The sequence below is a fragment of the Epinephelus fuscoguttatus genome, linkage group LG14, assembly GCF_011397635.1.
Source record: "Epinephelus fuscoguttatus linkage group LG14, E.fuscoguttatus.final_Chr_v1".
Lineage (NCBI taxonomy): Eukaryota > Metazoa > Chordata > Actinopteri > Perciformes > Serranidae > Epinephelus > Epinephelus fuscoguttatus.
The window spans coordinates 42,370,971-42,394,311 of record NC_064765.1 but is presented as its reverse complement, the minus strand read 5'-3'; the positions used below and the strand labels follow the sequence as shown (position 1 = coordinate 42,394,311).

General features: G+C 42.5%; 1 protein-coding gene across 11 annotated transcripts in view; it reads right to left on the bottom strand.

The window, feature by feature from the left end:
- The window catches only part of nrxn3a (neurexin 3a), a 735,897-nt gene that overhangs the window by 464,776 nt on the left and 247,780 nt on the right, over nt 1–23,341 (bottom strand). For all 11 annotated transcript variants that reach the window (XR_007450902.1, XR_007450903.1, XM_049596227.1 and 8 more), the window contains one exon: nt 5,670–5,831. Coding sequence is in view for 9 of the 11 variants with exons in the window: in XM_049596227.1 (XP_049452184.1) it covers nt 5,670–5,831 (162 nt within the window). In the remaining 2 variants the exon portion in view is untranslated. The remainder of the gene's footprint in view (nt 1–5,669; nt 5,832–23,341) is intronic.

Sequence of the window (23,341 nt, the reverse complement as noted above, 5' to 3'; positions counted from 1 at the left end):
GGACAGAAAATACCAGGGCTGAATTTTTGTCCCAGTCCACCCCTGTGTATGTGTTGCAAGTGGAGTTTATGTTCAATTTTAGTGTGCTGCACTTATTATTGCATACTTATTTGTCATTTTACAACACAGGGTTGCACCAAAAAAAAGAAAATGTTGTAGCCAAACATGTTGGAAGAATGTGTTTCCTTGGTATGGAAGGATACTGTTGAACTGCAAAAACTCGGTCACTGTTGCTGCTCCCTTGACTAATCTACTTAGTCCTAAGTTTCTGGTCTGGTCTTATTCCTGTCAAATGGCCTCTGAGAACCTTAGCGTCCCTGTTCTTGCTGCCCCTGACTTCAACAGGCCCTTCAACATAACTCTTGATGTTAGTGATGTTGATGCCGGAGCCCTCATCCTTCAAGAGGCTCCACCAGGGGTTCTGCCCCGGTGGTCAAAGAAAGAAAAAAAGAAAGAAAGAAAGAAAGAAAAAAAGAGTAGTGAATGTCAAGCTAGTTGCTAGGTGTCAGTACTGCAATGTGCGTCCCTCCCATGTTGTTTGTTTGCTGTGAGATGTTCAGAGGGAATGTAGGTGTCAGTCTTATGTTTTGATGCTTGAAGGAGGAGATAAGAGCGGCCTGAGGCTGCTGGTGTTGCTAAGGACGGAGATGGAGCTGGAACCGACAGTGCCATAGCAGGTGCATTTACGTTAGCTAATGTTCGTGAGTGTGTAATGTGCAAGGTTGGCTTTGGCAAATTGGATATTTCTTCTAGGTGTCCAGTTCAAGAGGCCAACTAGCCTATTAGGTATTGCATTAAGTCATTATAATTTAAACCTGTACTAAAAGAAAATATTTACTTGTTTTTTTGTTTTTTTTTCTCCTGTGGATGCATGCAATTAACGTTAGGTGGTGCTCCCAGTCCCAAGGGCAATGAAGCTGAGGGACAGACTAACCCCAATCGTGATAAGGAGGAGGATGGGACCAGAAATATGACAGGTGCAATGCGAAGGCATAGCCTACTATTCATTACATTTTAGCCAGAGGAAAACCTTTTTAGTAGTATTAAGTGGGATTATTTTGTTGTAGTAAAAAGTTTACTTAAAGTTGACTATAGGGCCTATTGTCCTATTTTTTTTTCTTGTCAAATCTCACACTTAAGTATGCTTTCCAAGATGTAGGGCTTTAGAACATAGTATAGCATATTAATAAATTTATTAATATATTTTAATAAAGAAAAGCTTGATTGTTGATTGAGTTTATTTCTCACACACACTCATTCACTTTTATACCCACAGCCATCAGACTTCATAATTCTTTGTTAAATAGATGATCTAACAGACTTCTTTGAAATTTCCTTTGGGGACTAATAAAGTTCTTTTTATTCTTATTACACTGACTGTTGTGATCCCTCAAAAGTAGTCAAAAAACATTTTCAATATTTACATAAACACTGAAATTAATTTTGGTATTTGTATTATAACTATAAAAATGGAACTGTGGTTGAGATAATTTGAAAAAAAGATACAGAAGGATGAGCAGCAGGGGATATCTGCAGCACAGCTGGTGGAAAAGTGAATATGTGCACAAAGGTGTGCTATACATAATATGCTATACTATGTTTTGTATTGTGTATATTGTGTTTATACAGTATGTTTATACAGTATATGTATACTGTGTGTGTATTTATATATATATATATATATACAGTACAGGCCAAAAGTTTGGACACACCTTCTCATTCAATGCATTTTCTTTATTTTCATGACTATTTACATTGTAGATTCTCACTGAAGGCATCAAAACTATGAATGAACACATGTGGAGTTATGTACTTAACAAAAAAAGGTGAAATAACTGAAAACATGTTTTATATTCTAGTTTCTTCAAAATAGCCACCCTTTGCTCTGATTACTGCTTTGCACACTCTTGGAATTCTCTCGATGAGCTTCAAGAGGTAGTCACCTGAAATGGTTTTCCAACAGTCTTGAAGGAGTTCCCAGAGGTGTTTAGCACTTGTTGGCCCCTTTGCCTTCACTCTGCGGTCCAGCTCACCCCAAACCATCTCGATTGGGTTCAGGTCCGGTGACTGTGGAGGCCAGGCCGCAGCACTCCATCACTCTCCTTCTTGGTCAAATAGCCCTTACACAGCCTGGAGGTGTGTTTGGGGTCATTGTCCTGTTGAAAAATAAATGATCGTCCAACTAAACGCAAACCGGATGGGATGGCATGTCGCTGCAGGATGCTGTGGTAGCCATGCTGGTTCAGTGTGCCTTCAATTTTGAATAAATCCCCAACAGTGTCACCAGCAAAACACCCCACACCATCACACCTCCTCCCCCAAGCTTAACAGTGGGAACCAGGCATGTGGAATCCATCCGTTCACCTTTTCTGCGTCTCACAAAGACACGGTTGGAACCAAAGATCTCAAATTTGGACTCATCAGACCAAAGCACAGATTTCCACTGGTCTAATGTCCATTCCTTGTGTTTCTTGGCCCAAACAAATCTCTTCTGCTTGTTGCCTCTCCTTAGCAGTGGTTTCCTAGCAGCTATTTGACCATGAAGGCCTGATTCGCGCAGTCTCCTCTTAACAGTTGTTCCAGAGATGGCTCTGCTGCTAGAACTCTGTGTGGCATTCATCTGGTCTCTGATCTGAGCTGCTGTTAACTTGCGATTTCTGAGGCTGGTGACTCGGATGAACTTATCCTCAGAAGCAGAGGTGACTCTTGGTCTTCCTTTCCTGGGTCGGTCCTCATGTGTGCCAGTTTCGTTGTAGCGCTTGATGGTTTTTGCGACTCCACTTGGGGACACATTTAAAGTTTTTGCAATTTTCCGGACTGACTGACCTTCATTTCTTAAAGTAATGATGGCCGCTCGTTTTTCTTTAGTTAGCTGATTGGTTCTTGCCATAATATGAATTTTAACAGTTGTCCAATAGGGCTGTCGGCTGTGTATTAACCTGACTTCTGCACAACACAACTGATGGTCCCAACCCCATTGATAAAGCAAGAAATTCCACTAATTAACCCTGATAAGGCACACTTGTGAAGTGGAACCATTTCAGGTGACTACCTCTTGAAGCTCATGGAGAGAATGCCAAGAGTGTGCAAAGCAGTAATCAGAGCAAAGGGTGGCTATTTTGAAGAAACTAGAATATAAAACATGTTTTCAGTTATTTCACCTTTTTTTGTTAAGTACATAACTCCACATGTGTTCATTCGTAGTTTTGATGCCTTCAGTGAGAATCTACAATGTAAATAGTCATGAAAATAAAGAAAACGCATTGAATGAGAAGGTGTGTCCAAACTTTTGGCCTGTACTGTATATATATATATATATATATATATGAGGTGAATAAAAGAACTGTGTTGTGACCTAAATAACATGCTGTTGCTATCTGCAGAAAGTATTAAAGCATCACATTCCACATTTTTAATGTACAAAAGCATCATGTATCATAACTACATGTGTGCCGTTTGTAACAAACCAAACCGTGTGAAAATCAGTTGAAAATTCAGTGAGTTATTCTATTTTACTTGTGCAGACAGCTCCTTCCTCAATAGAAGTGAATGCACTGTGGAGGCGAAGCGAGACCCATCCAAGATGGCGGCCGGCTAGGACGCCGGCTCCAATAGGCAGCGGCAGTCAATGCGGTGTCTATGGGTACGTCCCAAGCCCCTTAAATTTACTGCTAACCACCTAACCTAGCCACGTTACCTAACTGTTTAGTCCCTCCCACTTAGGAAAATATGCAAGGAGGAGGAGTTCGGAGTGAGGAGCGAGGAGTGCTGATGAGAGACATGAGACAGCCTTACTCTGAAGCACCACGTAAAGCGATGTCCTTTTCTGATGATGGCGGCACAGCTGGATCTGCTGCATAACGGAACCAGCGTTTGGCATACATCCCAAGTCACATTACATTTGCTGATCAAAGCCGTAACACAGAAATAAGAGACATGAGACAGCCTTAAAGATGGCCGACCTCGAACGACTTCCGGTTCAAGTCAGGAGTTAGGAGTTAGCAGTATAAAATAAGAGACTTGGGACGTACCCTATGTATGTATGTCTGTGCGTGCTCCCTCCCTCCTCTGTTAAATGGGATCTCACAGGCGCACTACGTCATCAAACCATGTGATGCTTGGTATCACCGGATTCAGGGAGCTCTTGGCTTCCTGAATCCGGCATCGTTTTTCTTTTATTCCTTATGGTTTTCGCACCAGAGCAGCCTAAATACACAAAGTCCAAAATCGCGATGAGTGGTGACAAGCCATGTTATGCTGTTTTTCGAGGGGAAAAGTTAAAGGATTACTCTCGATCTCATGCTGAGCCGTCTGGGGAATACATAGCTGGTTTATAAAAGATGAGATCTCACTCCTACCACTATTTTTGGCTGAGATATTCCGCCTAGAAAGTAGGATCATAACTTTCACGTTTCATATGGCTTTATTTGGTGATATTTTATGGTGTTTCTGTCATAAACAACATCAGCTATCATAATCACACCTGATTTCAATAACGTACAATATTTGAAGCTGGCTGAGCATTGTTTGATCACTGACAGTACTGTTTTGAAGCGGAGTGAGCGCTCTGTCATTTGGAGCGCCGCCTGGATCTTTTCATGGAAAAAACACTGTAGAATGGTTATACTTTGAGCAATCTTCTTCAAACTTGAAACAAATGTTCATTGATAGTGTGCCTACAGCCCCACAGTGCCATTTACCTGCTCAGATGAAGCCACAGACAGTTATTCATCCTGAAATTCATTTTTTATTTTATTTTAGGCAAAATCTTCATCTTTTTTACTGACTTCAGAGGCCCATTACTCTGTCTCTGTATCACCTAGAGTGTTTCTGACACTTTCACAAGAAACTTCAGAGAGTTTGCTTTCTGGCAAGACCTCATGCATGCATGTAGTCAGAGCGGTTCAGAGGCAACAGTCATTTTAATTTGGGTATGTCATTTTAGGCGTTTTCGCTAAAAAATGGGGGTGGAGTGCAAGAGGTTAAAGGTGAAAGCACCTTTAGATTTAAAAAGAAGAATGAAGATATAGATCTACTGCACTGTTCTGTCAAATATACAAACACTAGCTTGGTATTGCACTCTTTAGAGTGCAGTGATACATACACATAGAACATATGTGTGTAAAGACACAGGCAAAAGACACAGAGAGGAACATAAACAGGAAGTTGAATAAATTTGCTGAAAGGTTACACTGATGTCTCCTGTCTGTTAAATACAGTAAATCGTGTTACATAGAGCACCAATATGCATTTCCATTGTAACAACAGAAGGGGATAACTGCACTGGCCCTATTTTTCAGCACTTCATGACAAGCCCACAAAGAGATATTGCCCAACTCTACAAACTCAGCTCTATTTCTATCTTACAGTTTTTGTTTTAGGTTATGTAGAATATAGATGAACGCCACTGCTCTTATCAATCCCATTTTTAGACACTGCAGTAAAAAAGCTCTGATAAATCCTCTTCACCCTACCTGCCCAGCCACCCAACAGGCAGAGTTGGAGACCAGTTGGTGAAGAAAATTGAACATCTAGCACTTAAAAAGCCAGATATTTTTTTGTTTTTCTCACAGACAGCATAAAAAACATACATGAGCTGTTTGTGAAGTAATGATAATGCCAGCAACACATTTCACTCCAGCAAACAGTTAAATAATTAGATACTTTACCTCCTTGAGGCAGCCCATGAAATTATTACTGACTGGAGATCCAGGCAGGTCAGCAGTGCTGGGGCTTCCACCCACATAGAAGAAGTCATCAGAGCCCAACATGGTGTAGTCTTCCTGAGTGTAACCCGTGGTGGTCAGAATCCCATCCACTGATATTGTCACCTGGCGGTGAGGAATGAACAGTGAGTGTGGAAATACAATGTGTTTCTTGAATTATTAGGATAGAGGGCAGTCTTGTATTTTAGAACTCACTCAGGTCTGTGTGAATTATAAATCGCACAGTTAGTGATATGTTTACATGTGTTCTGGATCAGACAGTAAAGATATAAAGAAAATTGGTCAGCCCATAATTTCTTTATGTTTTGATTTAAGATGGTAAATAATGCTGGTGATTAAATCATTAATAGGTATAAAGGGTTAGTAAAATGTCAAAATAAAGGATTACTTCAGATTTAGACACTGACAAACATGCAACAATATTTATCTGCATGTTAATAATAATGCACAAACCGTGTGGTGTTACTGTTTTTATTTGTGTACTTTTGTGTCTAATAATGTGAGGGAGGCAAGAAACTAATAAAGATGACAGAAGTAACATACAGGAGCAGGCACTCACAAATCAGCCTGTTCTCATTCCAAAACCATGGAATACTGCCGCTTTGTCAGTGATTTTGGTGTCAGACCACCTTTCATGGTGGTATGATATGCTGCTGGGTGGCATCAGTCTGTAACGTGGCTGGGTGGAATCTTTCTTGGTGCTGTGACAGTACCAGACCGTACCTTTCCCAGTAGTATGACAAGCTGCTGAACGGCATCAGTTTTAAACGCTGCTGATAACGGCATAAGATAAAGAGCTAGAAAGTCCTGATAGGGTAGGTGGGAAGGGTGGAGGATGGGTCAAACAAACCCTGGACTTTCACACATGAGCCCGGTGTTCACATCCTGTATTAATGTAATGCCAAAGCATGATGTCTTTTTCTAAACCTAACCACATAGTTTTGTGGCCTAAGTCTAAACACATGCTTTTGTTGTCTAAACCTAACCACGTTTTGTTACCTAAACCTAAACACGTGTTTTTGTTGTCTAACCCTAATCACATGCTTTTGTTGCCGAAACCTAACCACATGCTTTTGTTGCCTAAATCTAAACATGTGCTTTTGTTGTCTAAACCTAACCACTTGCGTTGGTTGCATAAACCTAATCATCTGCTTTTGTTTGCCTAAACCTAACCACATGCTTTTGTTGCCTAAACCTAACCACATCATTTTGTTGCCTAAACCTAACCATGTGCTTTTGTTGATATTGGTATTGATGTTGGTTGATATTGGTCACAGCCTCCTGAAACATCAGCAGAGTACCTAGTGCATAACATGTAGATGTAACCAAAGGCCACTGATAAAGCAGTGATACATGACAATTTGGAATGAGAACACGTTACGCAGACCAAAGTCGAATGGGGTGGAGTTATTGTCTTACCACACAAAATTGAGGACACACACAAAATGGCAGAGTACACACCCACAGTTCAGGACATCAGTCTGGGAACAATATTATGTAATAAAGACCTCAAATCTTTGACAACATTGTCGTTTGAAGTGGGAAGTACAAGTATGAGTGCTAGTACTCTACATAACTACACGAAGTTGTTAGCGTTTGCTCAATGTTGATTAACCTCAAAGCTAAGATGTTTCTAATAACATAATGGAACAGTAATAATAAGCCACCTGTTAGATGCTTATAACATGCTGAAATAGCAATTACTTTTACTTTTAATATGTTAAGTACATTTTGCTGGTACTAGAGTGCCCCAAGAATGAGTTCTAAAACCCACAAATGAGTTAGCATTTTAGCACTCCAGTTCCCCTCGTATCAAAGACAATGGGTTTTTTGAACGTTTTTTTTTGGTTAGATTTGTGACATGTCAGGTCTGATGTTAGCACATGCTTAAGAGACTGTCATGTTTTGTTCTATGACATGGAATATGTCAGTAAATACCTCACTGTGAATTCTGAAGCTTTTATGTCCTAAAAAGGGTTAGTTGCTAACAAGTGGCCACACAAGACCACAGAACGTCATCACACTGAATGTGACTTTTCATGCGACCATGGTATAATTCGCTCATAGTCCAGTATTAGCTTTTGACTTCTGGTGATTTTATTTAAGCTTCAAAAACCATTAAACAGATGTTCATTTGTGAAAATTATTGCGCTGAACAAAACATGTAAGTACCATTACAGTTTGCAGAGCTTGATTTCTGCAGTAATTCAAAATCGAACAACAGCACATATTTCCCATCTTTGCTGAGCAACAGTTTTATCTAAAAGGATTTAAAGGCCTGTGCCATATAGCTGCCTGTCCCAAATATAAGCCTGTTGAGTTCAGTGATTGAAGCAAGTAATAGCTCAGCCTACTAATAAAGGTTTTACTGTACATCGAACGGTGCTAAAAACAATGAATGGAGCAGATTAAAAAAATAAAACATTTGGTGCAGGAAATTTTAAAAGTTATATGCATCACTGCATGAACACAGAAAGAAGTAGTCAGAGCCCTGGTGGAAATGGTAGTTATCCAGTTTCTTACTGCAATGTGGGTTGTCTCTTATTTTCACTTGTGGGTAAGTTTGAATGAAAATGAGAGTCTGGTGTTAGGCCATGCATGTATAGTGCACAGGTCACAGCTGTCAAAGTTCTGGTGTGGATTTTGTTTCTCTTTTTTGATTTTCTGGCAGTGTTCACAGTACAATCACCAAAAAATGACAGGAAAGTTAGTAATGAAGCAGATTTGGTAAAACCCTAGGGTAGCTTAAGTTGAGTGACTAAAGAAGAGGACGAGACTGAAAAGGAGAGTAGAAAAGCAAATAAGTGGACCCGGTGAATGATAGAAGTAAAAGAAAAAAGTAAACATGAGGCTGGGAAATACAAAACCCCGAGTGTGTGTGTGCGTGTGTGCGTGCGTGCGTGTGTGTGTGTGTATGTATGTACATCACTACATCAAGATGCATTGATGTATTGATGACATCAAGATGGTTTGATGTACTGAAGTCCAAAGCTAAGAAGGGCAGTGCACAGCAAACAAAAATTGAGAATAACAATGATATCTACCATACAATGGAGTGTGTTTACCAGAGCGCGTCCAATGCCTGTTTGCTTTGCAGAGGGGTGGGGTAGATGAAAAATGAATTCATACAAGTGAACAGTGGGTTGGTTAATACATTTAAGTAAATCAAATGAAAACAAATGATGACAAGTGAGGAAGTTAGTATACATGATAGTAAAGCAATGGTTGATTTCATTCCTTAAGTCACTACTCACAGACAATGGTATAGTTTAACAGGTGGAAACAGAGGCACGGTTATAAAGATTTGACTTTGACATCCTCACTGAGTTGAAAAGATGATTCTCCTAACAGCTGAGCTCTACAGTGCAAAATAAGAGAGCGTAAATGTGAAAAATTATTGGCTGCACCGGTGCCATTGACTGTACAGTATTTCTAATATCTATTAGTAGGAGTGAGATCTCATTTCTAATATATATTTTTTTTCCTATATTGAAGCAACCCCTGATATGGAAATCATTTTATTAAGAATGATTTAACCACCCTAAACACGTGTGTTTGATCTGCAGGTAGTAAAGATGTGACAAATCCATCTGTCAGCTTGCTATTAGCAGTAGTGATGTGGCAGGTTTGGGGTAGGCTTAGCTACTAGAAACATTAGATTAGATTAGATTAGATTAGATTAGATTAACTTTATTGTCCACCTTAGTGGAAAATTGTCTTTGGCTCCTCCAACATTAAGTTACATTACAAACAAAGTCACAAGATACTTCCCACCATACATCACAAAACAATTGTGCAAATAGACAAGAAATACCAGCAGATGATTGGTATAGCAGGTGACAATATAAACCACTTAAAACACTTAAAACACTTAAATAAAACACTTAAAATTCTTTGCATATGCACATATCAAAATAACAAATGTCAGAAAGTGATAAAGCAGAATCCTGAGTAAGTAATTAAAAAATTACAGAAACACTGTATGCAGTAGTTCACCTTCAACCTCTCTCTCTCTCTCTCACTCACACTCACACACACACACACACACACACACACACAAAGACACACATGCCACAGCGATCAGTCCATGCCTCAAACTGTGTCTGTCCTCAGTCCAAGGGCGTAGGAACTGTCCCCTCCAATATTGGAGACAGGCGCATTTGTCCCGCCCAAAGATTTACGGCGGAGGAAAAAAAGTGATTTTGAAATCTGTAACGAACTTGCTTGACTGTCATGACATGTCAGCTTCATTAAAAGCATAGCTGCAGATTAACGCAAAAATAGATGTAAAAACACACAGAAACAATACATGTGTGATAAGTTCCCTAATTTAATTTTAACAATTTTCCAAATTCGTTTCCTCTTTTCGAATTTCTCGTTTTATTTTATGGAAGTGATCAATTCAAGTGCACTTGTCCTTTAAACTTTATATTACAAATGAAAGCTAACAAAATAAAAGACACCTGGTACATTCGTTACAGGCGTAACAGTTTGTAGAACAAGTTCGTAGAAGTTTTGAAGAGTTAGAACAAGAGGCTGCACTGCAACATGCAAATCACTCCTTCTCGTGGCTGCTTGCGCTTTCCCTGTCCTTGCCGCTGCAAATTACACTCTCTTCTCTACTTCAAACTACAACACTCATAATTCATGTAGGAACTGCTGCAGCCAATGTGCAGCTGGCGGGAGCTGCAGGACCACTCAACCACCATGATCAGTTTTTAATGTTTTATCAGCCAATAACTACTCCAGATTCTGCTCTAGTATAATTTTCGGGACAATTAGGGCAGGATTCGGGATTCGGGACAACTGCTTGGATTCCGGGACTGTCCCGAATTTTTCGGGACGTCTGGTCACCCTATTAAAATGAAACGACAGCAGAAGCTCAGTTTAAGAGCTTTCTTTCTTATGAGAAAGAAAAGAAAGAAAGGAAATATGAGTTGGTAATAGTTTTGTCCGGGAGGATAATCATATTTTCTGTCTAGACCTGTTGATGTTAAGCTGACGTTGTGATACAACATCTAACTTGTACACTCTTGCTAAGTAAACTTTAATGTTGTTACTATTAATGTTACTAGCTAATGTTGGCTGGTGAATATATGATGGACTTTCCAACAATGGAAAAAAGTGATTTGACACTAAATATTTAAGGTAACAACATGATTGTTCTATTAACCCATGTAACTTGAGAATGAGTACACACCTCCAATATCTAGAAAGGAGTTAGTCTGTCTGTGTGTTTTTCGCTTGTTCTTGGCTTTCCCATCAGTATTTTTCTAAACCTTATTCATGTCAACTGCTTTCATATTAGAGATCAGATGAAGCTGGCAACTGACGTTAGAGAGGGCGAGGCAGGGAGAGCCAGCACTTCAAGGCCCTGACACACCAAGCCAACGATTGGCCGCCGGTCAAAGTCGGGCCATCAGTGAGCGTCTGTCGCCTTAGTATTTGCGGTGTGTCCCGCAGCGTCTGCACTTTGGCGTCGGCGGCTTTTCGGCCGATTGAGCATGTTGAATCGGCGGTGGAGTTTGTCAGTGAGAGAGATCACTCTGATTAGCTGTTCAGGTTTTATTTCCTTGCCAGTGGCGTGCACAGACTTTTTGATGGGCAGGTGCGAAAAGAAAAAAAAGGGCACATACAGTGCGTTCTCGCCACTGAAGAGGGCACTAAGTTCCGTATGTTTTCGAGGGCACTTTAGACATGTTTATATGTTATACAAATGGCATATTATATAGCCTTAAAACAGACTACCTAGACAGACTACTCAAGTTAGTTTGTATTTAGGATCAGCATCCATGAGAACTGTAGATTCAACGTTGAACTGTGAAGAACACACAGAGACATGGATGTATGAAGGAAATAAATCCCTGGGGGGGTCTGGGGGTCCTCCCCCAGAACATTTTCAATTAAGTAGATGCCATTTCCTGTATTCTAGTGCATTTTAACCCCGTATTAGCACCAGATAATCCAAACTGGTTCTGTGAGATATAGTTTTGGCTAGGGCCGTAACGGTACATGTATTTGTGTCGAACCGTTCGGTACGCAACTTTCGGTTCGGCATGACCCTGTACCGAATTATTGGGCACAGGATATTATTTTATTTTATTTTGTTTTATTTTAATTCCATTTTTGCGAGCCGAACCATTTAAAATATCTAGTTCCCCGACGGACATAACTGAGTGACGGACCGAGTCCCATAAATCTCCGCTTTCACTTTGTGCAGCGCGTTCTCGCATTTTGACAATATGGCAAGTGAGCCTGACGAACCTGAAGACCCACCCGCAAACCTTAAGTCCCCCGTTCAGGAACACGGGTTTCAGGGTAAAATACGAAGATGGAAATAAACAAGTTGACAAGACAACAGCAGTGTGCCGACACTGCAGAACAGCGGTCAGGTATGTACTTGGAAACACGTCTAACACGCTAACGCATCTAAAGTGACACCACCCAAGTTTGAACGTTAACCGGCACAACTAGAAAAAGCAATCTGGTGCGAACTACGATATCGTCGTCGTTTAAAAAGAAAGAGCATTTCCCTGACCATCGCGCCAAAGAAATAACTAACGCCATTGGAGCTGAGTAAAATTGTTTAAGCTGCACTTTAGATATAAGCATGTTTTTTTTTTACTGCACTTTAACAAAGTGAGAAAGCTAAGTAAGTCCTAGTAAACTGAATCTGAGCAGGCTTTAAAGCTGACCAGCTGCACTATACTTTTTATTTTAATTGAGTAAAACTGTTAAAGCAGAAGTGTATATTTATATTTTTCATTCAAAAAATGTGTTAAAAAACAGCAGGATTTTATTTTTCACTTTTATATTTCTATTTTCATTCAAACAATGTGAAAAAGCAGGATTTTATATATATTTGTTTCATTCAAAAATTGTGTAAAAAGAGTTAACTGCTGTGGTGGTATGTTTTAATAAGGTTAACAACAAGAAAAAGATATTTAATAGTTGTCTATTTTTTTTCATTACTGTACTGAAAAAAAACGAACCTTGACTTGTGTATCGAGGTACGTACTGAATCGAGATTTTTGTGTACCCCCCCCCCCCCACACACACGCCACTGGTCAACAGCAATGCTGATTGGCATTGGCGATTTGGCAAATTTTTCATGGCACAAACCCACATACTCAGCTCTGCTGCTCATCCCACAAATGCATGATCTTACAAATCAGTGGTATAAGATTTATTCCCAAGAAGCATTGTTACAAAAAAGAAATAATCTACCAAACACAATTTTTTTTTTTTTTTTTTTTTGTTAAAGATATATTTTGGGGCATTTTAGCCTTTAATTGATAGGATAATCAAGCATGAAAGAGGGAGAGAGAGAGAGGGAGTGACATGCCCCACATTTCCTTACTTTTTGTGCTTAGTTTATTTATGGGTAGCGTTTTTTTTCTAAGCGTTTCTGAGTTGTAAACCTGTCAGGGAGTAATGGTAAGGTCAGGAACAGCCACAGTAAGCTGTTAGATGAAAAGCTGCAGGCAACAGGCTGCTTACAATGTGTAATTTACGTGGTTGTTTATTACCAAATATCAATTCAATCAATCAATTTTATTTATAAAGCCCAATATCACAAATCACAATTTGCCTCACAGGGCTTTACAGCATACGACATCCCTCTGTCCTTATGACCCTCGCAGCGGATAAGGAAAAACTCCCCAAAAAAAACCCTTTAACAGGGAAAAAAACGGTAGAAACCTCAGGAAGAGCAACTGAGGAGGGATCCCTCTTCCAGGACGGACAGACGTGCAATAGATGTCGTACAGAACAGATCAGCATAACAAATTAACAGTAATCCACATGACACAATGAGACAGAGAAAGTGGGAGAGAGAGAGAGAGAGAGAGAGAGACAGAGAGAGACAGAGAGAGATGCAGGTAATGACAGTAGCTTACAACAACATTATTGAAAGTAATAATATTATAGTTATAGTTCTGGCTACTGCGGTACAATATGTTGAAAGTATGTATTAATATCTGGTAGAGGGAGAAGGAGAGAAGGTGCCCGGTGTATTATAGGGGGTCCTCCGGCAGACTAGGCCTAAGTCAGCCTAACTAGGGGCTGGTACAGGGCAAGCCTGAGCCAGCCCTAACTACAAGCTTTATCAAAGAGCAAAGTCTTAAGTCTAGTCTTAAATGTGAAGACGGTGTCTGCCTCCCGGACCGTAACAGGAAGATGATTCCACAGGAGAGGAGCCTGATAGCTAAAGGCTCTGGCTCCTGATCTACTTTTGGAGACTTTAGGGACCACGAGTAACCCTGCGTTCTCAGAGCGCAGTGTTCTGGTGGGATAATATGGCACTATGAGCTCTCTAAGATATGACGGAGCTTGACCATTTAGAGCTTTATAAGTTAACAGTAGGATTTTAATTTCAATTCTGGATTTTACAAGGAGCCAGTGCAGTGAAGCTAAAACAGGAGAAATATGATCTCGTTTCTTAGTTCCTGTTAGTGCATGTGCTGCTGCATTCTGAATTAGCTGGAGAGTTTTTAAGGACTTACTAGAGTTACCTGATAATAGAGAGTTACAGTAATCCAGCCTTGAGGTAACAAAAGCGTGGACCAATTTTTCTGCATCTTTTCGGGTCAGGATAGGCCTGATTTTCGCAATATTACGCAGATGAAAAAATGCAGTCCGTGAGGTTTGTTTTAAATGAGAATTAAAAGACAAATCTTGATCAAATATTACTCCGAGGTTTCTTACGGTAGTGCTAGAGGCCAGAGCAATGCCATCTAGAGAAACTATGTCATCAGATAAAGAGTCTCTGAGTTGTTTGGGGCCAAGAACAATAACTTCAGTTTTGTCTGAATTTAACATCAGGAAATTGGTGCTCATCCAAGTTTTTATGTCTTTAAGGCAATTATGGAGTTTAGTTAATTGATTGCTTTCTTCTGGCTTCATCGATAAATACAACTGAGTATCATCCGCATAACAATGGAAATTTATTGAGTGATTTCTAATGATGTTACCTAAAGGAAGCATATATAGAGTAAATAGGATTGGTCCGAGCACAGAACCTTGCGGAACTCCAAAACAAACTTTGGTACCTAAGGACGATTCATCATGAACGTGAACAAACTGAAAACAATCAGATAAATAAGATTTAAGCCAGCTTAGTGCAGAACCTTTTAGGCCAATTAAGTGATCCAGTCTCTGCAGTAGAATTTGATGGTCAATTGTGTCAAACACCGCACTAAGATCTAATAAAACAAGTACAGAGACGAGTCCTTTGTCTGAAGCAATCAGAAGGTCATTTGTAATTTTAACTAGTGCTGTCTCAGTGCTATAATGCACTCTAAATCCTGACTGAAATTCCTCAAATAAATTATTATCATGGAGAAAATCACACAGCTGGTCTGCGACTACTTTCTCAAGGATCTTTGACATAAAGGGAAGATTAGATATTGGTCTATAGTTGGCTAACACCTCTGGATCCAGGGTGGGCTTTTTTAGTAGAGGTTTAATTACAGCTACCTTAAAAGACTGTAGTACATAGCCTGTTAATAAGGATATGTTGATCAAATCTAATATATGAGTGTTAACTAAAGGAAAGACCTCCTTAAGTAGCCTAGTTAGGATGGGGTCTAAGAGACACGTTGATGATTTAGATGAAGAAATCAATGCGGTCAATTCTGAAAGAGAAATTGGGGAGAAGCAATCTAAATATATATTAGCTTTTACAGCTGTGTTTGAGGTTAGATAGGTACTATCTGAGGACAGGAGGTCATGAATTTTGCCTCTAATAGTTAGAATTTTGTCATTAAAAAAGCTCATAAAATCATTACTGCTAAGGGCTAAAGGAATACAAGGCTCAATAGAGCTCTGACTCTCAGTCAGCCTGGCTACAGTGCTGAAAAGAAACCTGGGGTTGTTCTTATTGTCTTCTATTAATGCTGAGTAATAGTTTGCTCTGGCATTGCGGAGGCCCCTCTTATAAGTTTTGAGACTGTCTGTCCAGATTAAACGAGATTCTTCCAGTTTGGTTAATCGCCAATTCCTTTCAAATTTTCACGATATTTGTTTTAACTTACGGGTTTGAGAGTTATACCAAAGAGCGAACTTTCTTTGCTTTTTTAACTTCTTTTTAAGAGGAGCTACAGAGTCAAGTGTTGTTCGCAGCGAGCCTATAGCACTATCGACAAAATGATCAAAGTCGGTACAGGAAACCTCCGTTACTGAGGGACTTGGTATTGAATTTAATGACGGAGTAATCTTTTCCTTAAATTTTGCGACAGCACTATCTGATAAACATCTAGTATAGTAACTGCTGTGATGTGAACATTATTAAGTTAATCTTATCAGAATAAGAGCACAAGTGCTATGCACCCACCAGGGGTTGATGTTCTTTATATTGTATTTATTTTGAAGGAGACTTCTGCTCTGATAGTCACGTACGCCCCTGGCGTTGTTGTATGCTTGACTTCTAGCCGACGGAGACGTTAACAGACTAGCTCCGGTTGTAATATTAAGTTTTGCCAGTGTTTATATAAAGTGCAACTACGGCCACGACGTTGTCGAGTGGTTCTTTTCCAGCTGAAGTTACCACATATTTTTGGCGACGAGGTGAAACTTTTTTTTTGGACGTGTCGTCTCCGTTTTGTTGTTTTCTTAGCTATGCTAGGCTAAAGTGTGCTAGCTAGTTTCAGGCGGCTGTTACGAGCTACGCGCGGACGTGACAGTGCCAGGAGGAGAGACGTGATCCGGAGCAGAGGTGCAGTGCGACCACGGCGGGCACAGTGTCGGCGGCTGCAGAGGAGCAGCTCGGGGAGCAGCTCGAGGAGGAGAGGCAAGCACCGGCGGCTGCAGAGGAGCTGCGCGGAGGCGGGGAGCCTCGCGCTCAGATGGCTACGTTCGGGACTATCGGTGAATTTGTGGAGGGAAACGAGGACTGGACAGAGTATGAGGAAAGGTTGGGACACTTTTTCAATGCTAATGGGATTACTGAGGAGGCTAAAAAGTGCTCTATTCTCCTGAGTGCGTGTGGAGCAAAGACTTATAAGCTGATAAGGAATCTGGCCACACCGCGGAAACCGGGGGACATCCCGTATGAGGAACTGGTCGCACTCGTGGCGAACCACCACAATCCAAAACCGTCTGTGATAGTCCAACGCTTCAAGTTTCACAGCCATTTCCGGAAGCAAGGTCAGTCTGTAGCCAACTTTGTAGCTGAGTTACGGCAGCTGTCAGAGCATTGTGATTTCGGGACAGTGTTAGATGATATGCTCCGTGACAGACTTGTGTGCGGCATTAACAATGATGCTATACAGCGCCGCTTACTGGGGGAAACCCCACCGCTGACTTTTAAGAAAGCCCTAGAGATTTCACAGGGTATGGAGATGGCTGCTAACAATGCAAAGGACATTCAGAAAGGAAATGGAGGCGCACAGACAGCAGCAGTGCACCAAGTCAAGAGTGAGACTGTTAAGAATGCCAAACGGGTGGAGTGTTTTCGGTGTGGGGGGACACACTACGCAAATGATTGCAAATTTAAAGGCGCTGTCTGCCATGTTTGTAGTAAAAAAGGACATTTAGCTAAAAAGTGCAGAAGTTCAAAGGGGAAGGGAAAGCCTGGGCAGGGAAAAAGTCATCAGCCTCAGGCAACCACACACCATCTGGAGGAAGAGGGTGTGTGTTCCTACAACATGTTTGGGGTGGAAACAGACGAAGAACCACCTGAACCCTATTATGCTACAGTCAATGTTAAAGGTCGGGACATCACGTTCGAGATTGACTCAGGAGCTACTGCATCTGTCATCAGTGAGGAGACGTACAGGAGCACATGGGGGCATAATCTGCCCCCCCTCAGACGTTCAAGGCTCAGACTCAGGACTTATACAGGGCAGCCCATCCCTCACTTAGGGGTGATCTATGTGGACATTTCAGCAGAGGGTCAAAAGGCGAAAGCCAGGCTGGTGATAGCTAAAGGCAGTGGGCCCAGTCTTTTGGGCCGTGACTGGCTTCGCAAGATTCGACTCAACTGGCATGAAATAAAGTATGTGCACGCAACAGAGGACATTCTGAAACAGTACAGTGACGTGTTCAGAGACAAACTGGGCACACTGAAGGACGTGACAGTAAAGCTGCATGTCGACCCTGAGGCCACGCCTCGGTTTTTCAAGCCCAGATCAGTGCCCTATGCCATGAAAGGCAAGGTTGAGGAAGAACTGGAGCGGTTGCAGAGGCTGGGTATCATCGAGCCTGTCCAGTTTTCGAGGTGGGCGGCGCCCATTGTGCCAGTTTTGAAAGAGGACAAAACTGCACGGATATGTGGGGACTACAAGCTCACGGTGAATCAGGTCTCGAAGCTGGAGGAGTAAAGTCAAGTACAATCGCCTGGTGTTTGGAGTGGTGTCCAGTCCTGCCATTTTCCAGAGAACGATGGACACTCTGCTGCAGGGGATTCCGCATGTGGCAGTCTACCTAGATGACATTTTGGTCACAGGGGCCACAGAGGCAGAGCATTTGGCTAACTTGGAACAGGTGCTGAAGAGGTTCTGAGATGCAGGGTTGCGGCTAAAGCGCAGCAAATGTGTGTTCCTAGCACCAAGTGTGACCTACCTAGGCCATAAGATCACAGCAGAAGGACTCTGCCCAGTGGAAGACAAAGTGAGGGCTATTAAGGAGGCCCCGAGCCCCAAGTGTGTCACTGAACTGAGATCTTTTTTGGGCATGGTGAACTATTATGGCAAATTCCTGCCCGACCTCTCGAAGGTTTTGGCCCCACTGTACAAGCTGCTTCACAACGACACTAAGTGGCAGTGGTGCGAGGAGCAGGAGGGAGCTTTTAAGGAAGTAAAAGAGCTCCTCCACTCAGCGACGCTCCTAGTTCACTTTGACCCAGATAAGGACATAACCCTTTCATGTGACGCTTCCCCATATGGTATTGGGGCAGTGCTTTCACACGTGATGGAAGATGGGTCTGAGAAGCCAGTTGGTTTTGCTTCACGTACGCTGACAGCAGCAGAGAAGGGATACTCTCAGCTGGACAAAGAGGGCTTAGCCATTGTCTTTGCTGTCAAGCGTTTCCATCAGTATCTCTATGGCCGTTCATTCAAAATCTATACGGACCATAAGCCACTGATGAGCCTGTTCAGCGAGACCAAATGCATCCCGCCACTAGCCTCAGCCAGGATACAGCGCTGGGCGCTCACACTGTCAGCCTACCAGTACACCATAGAGTACAGAGCGGGTAAGGACAATGCAAACGCAGACGCACTGAGTCGGCTGCCATTACCAGACACACCCGCTGTGACACATGTACCTCCCGAGACTGTTTTTGCATTGGAGAGGCTGGCAGAGACACCTGTAAAAGCCTCCTGCATAAAGCAGTGGACAGAGAGGGACCCAGTCCTGTCCCAAGTCAAAACCTTCCTTTTGCAGGGTTGGCCCAGTGTGGTGGAAGGAGAGGAGTTGAGGCCTTATGCTAAACGCAAAACAGAACTGAGTCTGCAGGATGGCTGCATCTTTTGGGGTGCGAGGGTCATCGTGCCTCCCCCAGGTCGTGCACAGATCATGGACGAGTTACATGAGACTCATCCAGGTGTATCGCGGATAAAAAGTCTCGCAAGGTCATATGTCTGGTGGCCGAGACTGGATCAGGATCTGGAGAACAAGGTGAGAGCATGCACTCAGTGTCAGGCCAATCAGAACATGCCTCAACCAGCCCCCTTGCACCCTTGGGAGTGGCCAGACCGCCCCTGGTCTAGGCTACATTTAGACTTTGCTGGTCCATTCAAGGGGCAGATGTTTCTTATAATGGTGGATGCACACTCTAAGTCGATAGAGGCCCACCTCATGAGCAACATTACAGCCCCCACAACCATTGACAAACTCAGGCAAGTGTTTGCAGTACATGGTTTGCCTGACAGATTGGTCACTGATAATGGCCCGACATTTACCAGCGAGCTGTTCAGTGAGTTCATGCAACAGAATGGCATTCATCACATACGGACAGCTCCTTTCCACCCCGCCTCAAATGGGTTGGCTGAGCGGGCTGTTCAAACAGTGAAGCAGGGCCTGAAGCGGATGACAGGAGATTCGCTCAGCACTCAGCTTTCGCGTTTCCTGTTTAAATACCGCCTCACGCCACAAACTACGACGGGACGCTCACCAGCGGAGATGCTGATGGGGCGTAGGCCCAAGTCGAGGCTGGACCTGCTGCGTCCTGACATGAAGGCAAAAGTGGAGGAAAAGCAGGAAAAGCAGAAAGACCGACATGATCGACATGCACGGGAGAGACAGTTGAAACCGGATGACTGTGTCTATGTGAGGAACTTCAGCGGCAGTAACAACCAGCAGTGGCTGCCTGGAGTTATTCTCAAGCGTAGTGGGCCAGTCTCCTATGTTGTTAAGCTGACTGATGGGAGGATTTTCCGCAGACATCAGGATCATGTACGCTTGCGGCATGATACCGTTTTGGAGAGAGACAGTGTTGCTGAGTTTCCAGTGGTGAGACCGACAGCTGTGGAGGTGGGTCAACCAGAGAGAGAGACACAGACAGAGGTTTCTGAGCCATCCAGAGAGGAAGGACCCTCTCACACTGACACCCAGACCCCTCTCAGTGCTGCAACACCAGATCCGCCCAAAACACCTACACCAGCAGGGAATGCTGGGTCACCGGGGGTAGTGCGAAGGTCACAGCGCACTCGCAAACCTCCAGACAGACTAAATGTTTGATGGACCAATTTACGTTGGACTGAATGTTAAAGCTGTCATGTTTCCCATGTGTTTGTATTCACAGCTGTTGAGAAAATACTTTATGTTTTGAGAGTACCCCAGCTAAAGACAAAAGTGTGACTGTTTGGTTTCCGCTAGTAATTCACATTTTGGGGAGAATGTTGGAATTTAAAGGGGGAGAAGTGTTGTGATGTGAACATTATTAAGTTAATCTTATCAGAATAAGAGCACAAGTGCTATGCACCCACCAGGGGTTGATGTTCTTTATATTACATTTATTTTGAAGGAGACTTCTGCTCTGATAGTCACGTACGCCCCTGGCGTTGTTGTATGCTTGACTTCTAGCCGACAGAGACGTTAACAGACTAGCTCCGGTTGTAATATTAAGTTTTGCCAGTGTTTATATAAAGTGCAACTACGGCCACAACGTTGTCGAGTGGTTCTTTTCCAGCTGAAGTTACCACAGTAACTGTTGCTGAGCGGCGTGTAATCGAGTAAAAAGAAATCAAAAGTAATCAGATAATGATCCGATAGCGAGGGATTCTGTGGAAAGACTTTTAGGTTATCAATTTCAATTCCATACGTCAGAACTAGATCGAGGGTATGGTTAAAACAGTGAGTGGGTTCATGTACACCCTGACTGAAGCCAATGGAGTCTAATAATGAGATAAACGCGGTAGCCAGGGAGTCATTATCAACGTCAACATGAATATTAAAATCGCCTACAATAATAACTTTATCTGATTAAAGAACTAAACTGGATAAAAACTCTGAGAATTCAGATACAAATTCAGAATACGGGCCAGGAGCACGGTACACTATAACAAATAAAAGTGGCTGCGAGGTTTTCCAGGTCAGATGTAAAAGACTAAGAACGAGGCTTTCAAATGAATTATAATCTAGTTTAGGTTTAGGGCTGATTAACAGGCTAGAGTTAAAAATGGCTGCAACTCCCCCTCCTCGGCCGCTGCCTCAAGGAATGTGGGTATTATTATGACTGGGAGGAGTGGACTCATTTAGACTAACATATTCATCTGGACACAGCCAGGTTTCAGTGAGACTGAGTAAATCAATATGATTATCTGATATTAATTCGTTTACTAACACTGCTTTAGACGATAGAGACCTGATATTTAACAGTCCGCATTTAATTCTCCTGTTTTGTCTTTCTGTCACAGAAGAGGTTTTAATTTTTATGAGGTTGTTATGCACAACTCCTCTTTGTTTAATTTTAGATTTAAATAATTTAGGTGGTCGGGGGACAGACACCGTTTGTATAAAACTATGAAAACTATGGCTGGGTAACTGAACTAGAAGCTCAGAGAGGCGTATAGGACTGCGACTCTGAGTCCTGATCTCAACTCTGGGTTGTCAGGGATTTAAATTACTAATAAAGTTTGCCAGGTTCCTAGAAATGAGAGCAGCTCCATCCAAAGTGGGATGAATGCCGTCTCTCCTAATAAGACCAGGTTTTCCCCAGAAAGTTTGCCAATTATTAACGAAACCCACATCGTTTGCTGGACACCACCTGGACAGCCAGCGATTAAATGATGACATGCGGCTAAACATGTCATCACTGGTCAGATTTGGGAGGGGTCCAGAGAAAACTACGGAGTCCGACATCGTTTTTGCAAATATCAACTATTGCTTTCATAAATATATATTTACTTAAGAGTAATGCTATTCACATACAAATGACGACAAATTCATGGCTGCAACCCCCCTCATCCTCACCTTCACCTTCCCCCCCACCTACACTCCTGGCACACTGCTTCGACACCTCCCCCACCCCCCACCCCTCCCCCACATCATCACCTCCACCCCCCAGCACACAGCCCCTCTGCTCCAGCTTGTCCCTGTAGGGGACAGTGCTGGCACCATTCCTCTTCACCCTCTACACTGCAGACTTTTCATACCACACCCCCACCTGTCATCTGCAGAAGTTCTCTGACGACTCTGCCATAGTCGGCCTCATCACAGATGGGGACGACAGGGACAGAGAACTGAACCAGGGCTTTGTGGACTGGTGCCTGAGGAACCACCTTCAGATCAATGCGGGGAAAACCAAAGAGCTGATGGTGGATTTCCACAAGCGCAGACTCCTCCCCCCAACACCAGTGAACATCCAGGGAAAGGACGTTGAGATGGTGACATCTTATAAGTACCTGGGTGTTCATCTTAACAATAAACTGGACTGGACTAATCACATAACAGCACTGTACAGGAAAGGCCAAAGCAGACTCTACCTGCTGAGGCGGCTCAGGTCTTCTGGAGTGCAGGGGGCGCTCCTGAAGACCTTCTTTGACACTGTGGTGGCATCAGCCATCTTTTACGGAGTGGTCTGCTGGGGCAGCGGCGTCTCGGCTGCAGGTAGGAAGAGAATGGACAAGCTGATCAAGAAGGCCAGCTCTGTCCTGGGATGCTCTCTGGACTCTGTGCAGGTGGTAGGAGAAAGGAGGATGACAGCCAAGCTGTCATCCCTGAGGACTAATGACTCCCATCCTCTGCAGAAGGAGATAAAAGCTCTGGAGAGCTCCTTCAGCGATAGACTGATTCACCCAAAGTGTGTGAAGGAACGCTATCGCAGGTCCTTCCTGCCTGCTGCTGTCAGGCTACATAACCAGCATTGCTCACAGTAAACTGCACCATGGACACTTTATAGACACTATGGACACTTTATGGACACCACAGCAGTCTGCTGTTTTTGCACATACAATCACTTGCACCTTATCCACTGGTCATTTTCATTGACTGCTGCTCATTATTATCCACTTCCTATTATTATTATTGTTGTTATTATTATTATTATTATTATTATTATTTTTGTTATTGTTATGTATCGCTGTCTCTATTTTTTGTACTTATTTGCATGCCTAGTTATTTAAGTTTTTTTAAGTTTAAATTTGAAATCTTTAATCTGACTTTCTCCTTGACTG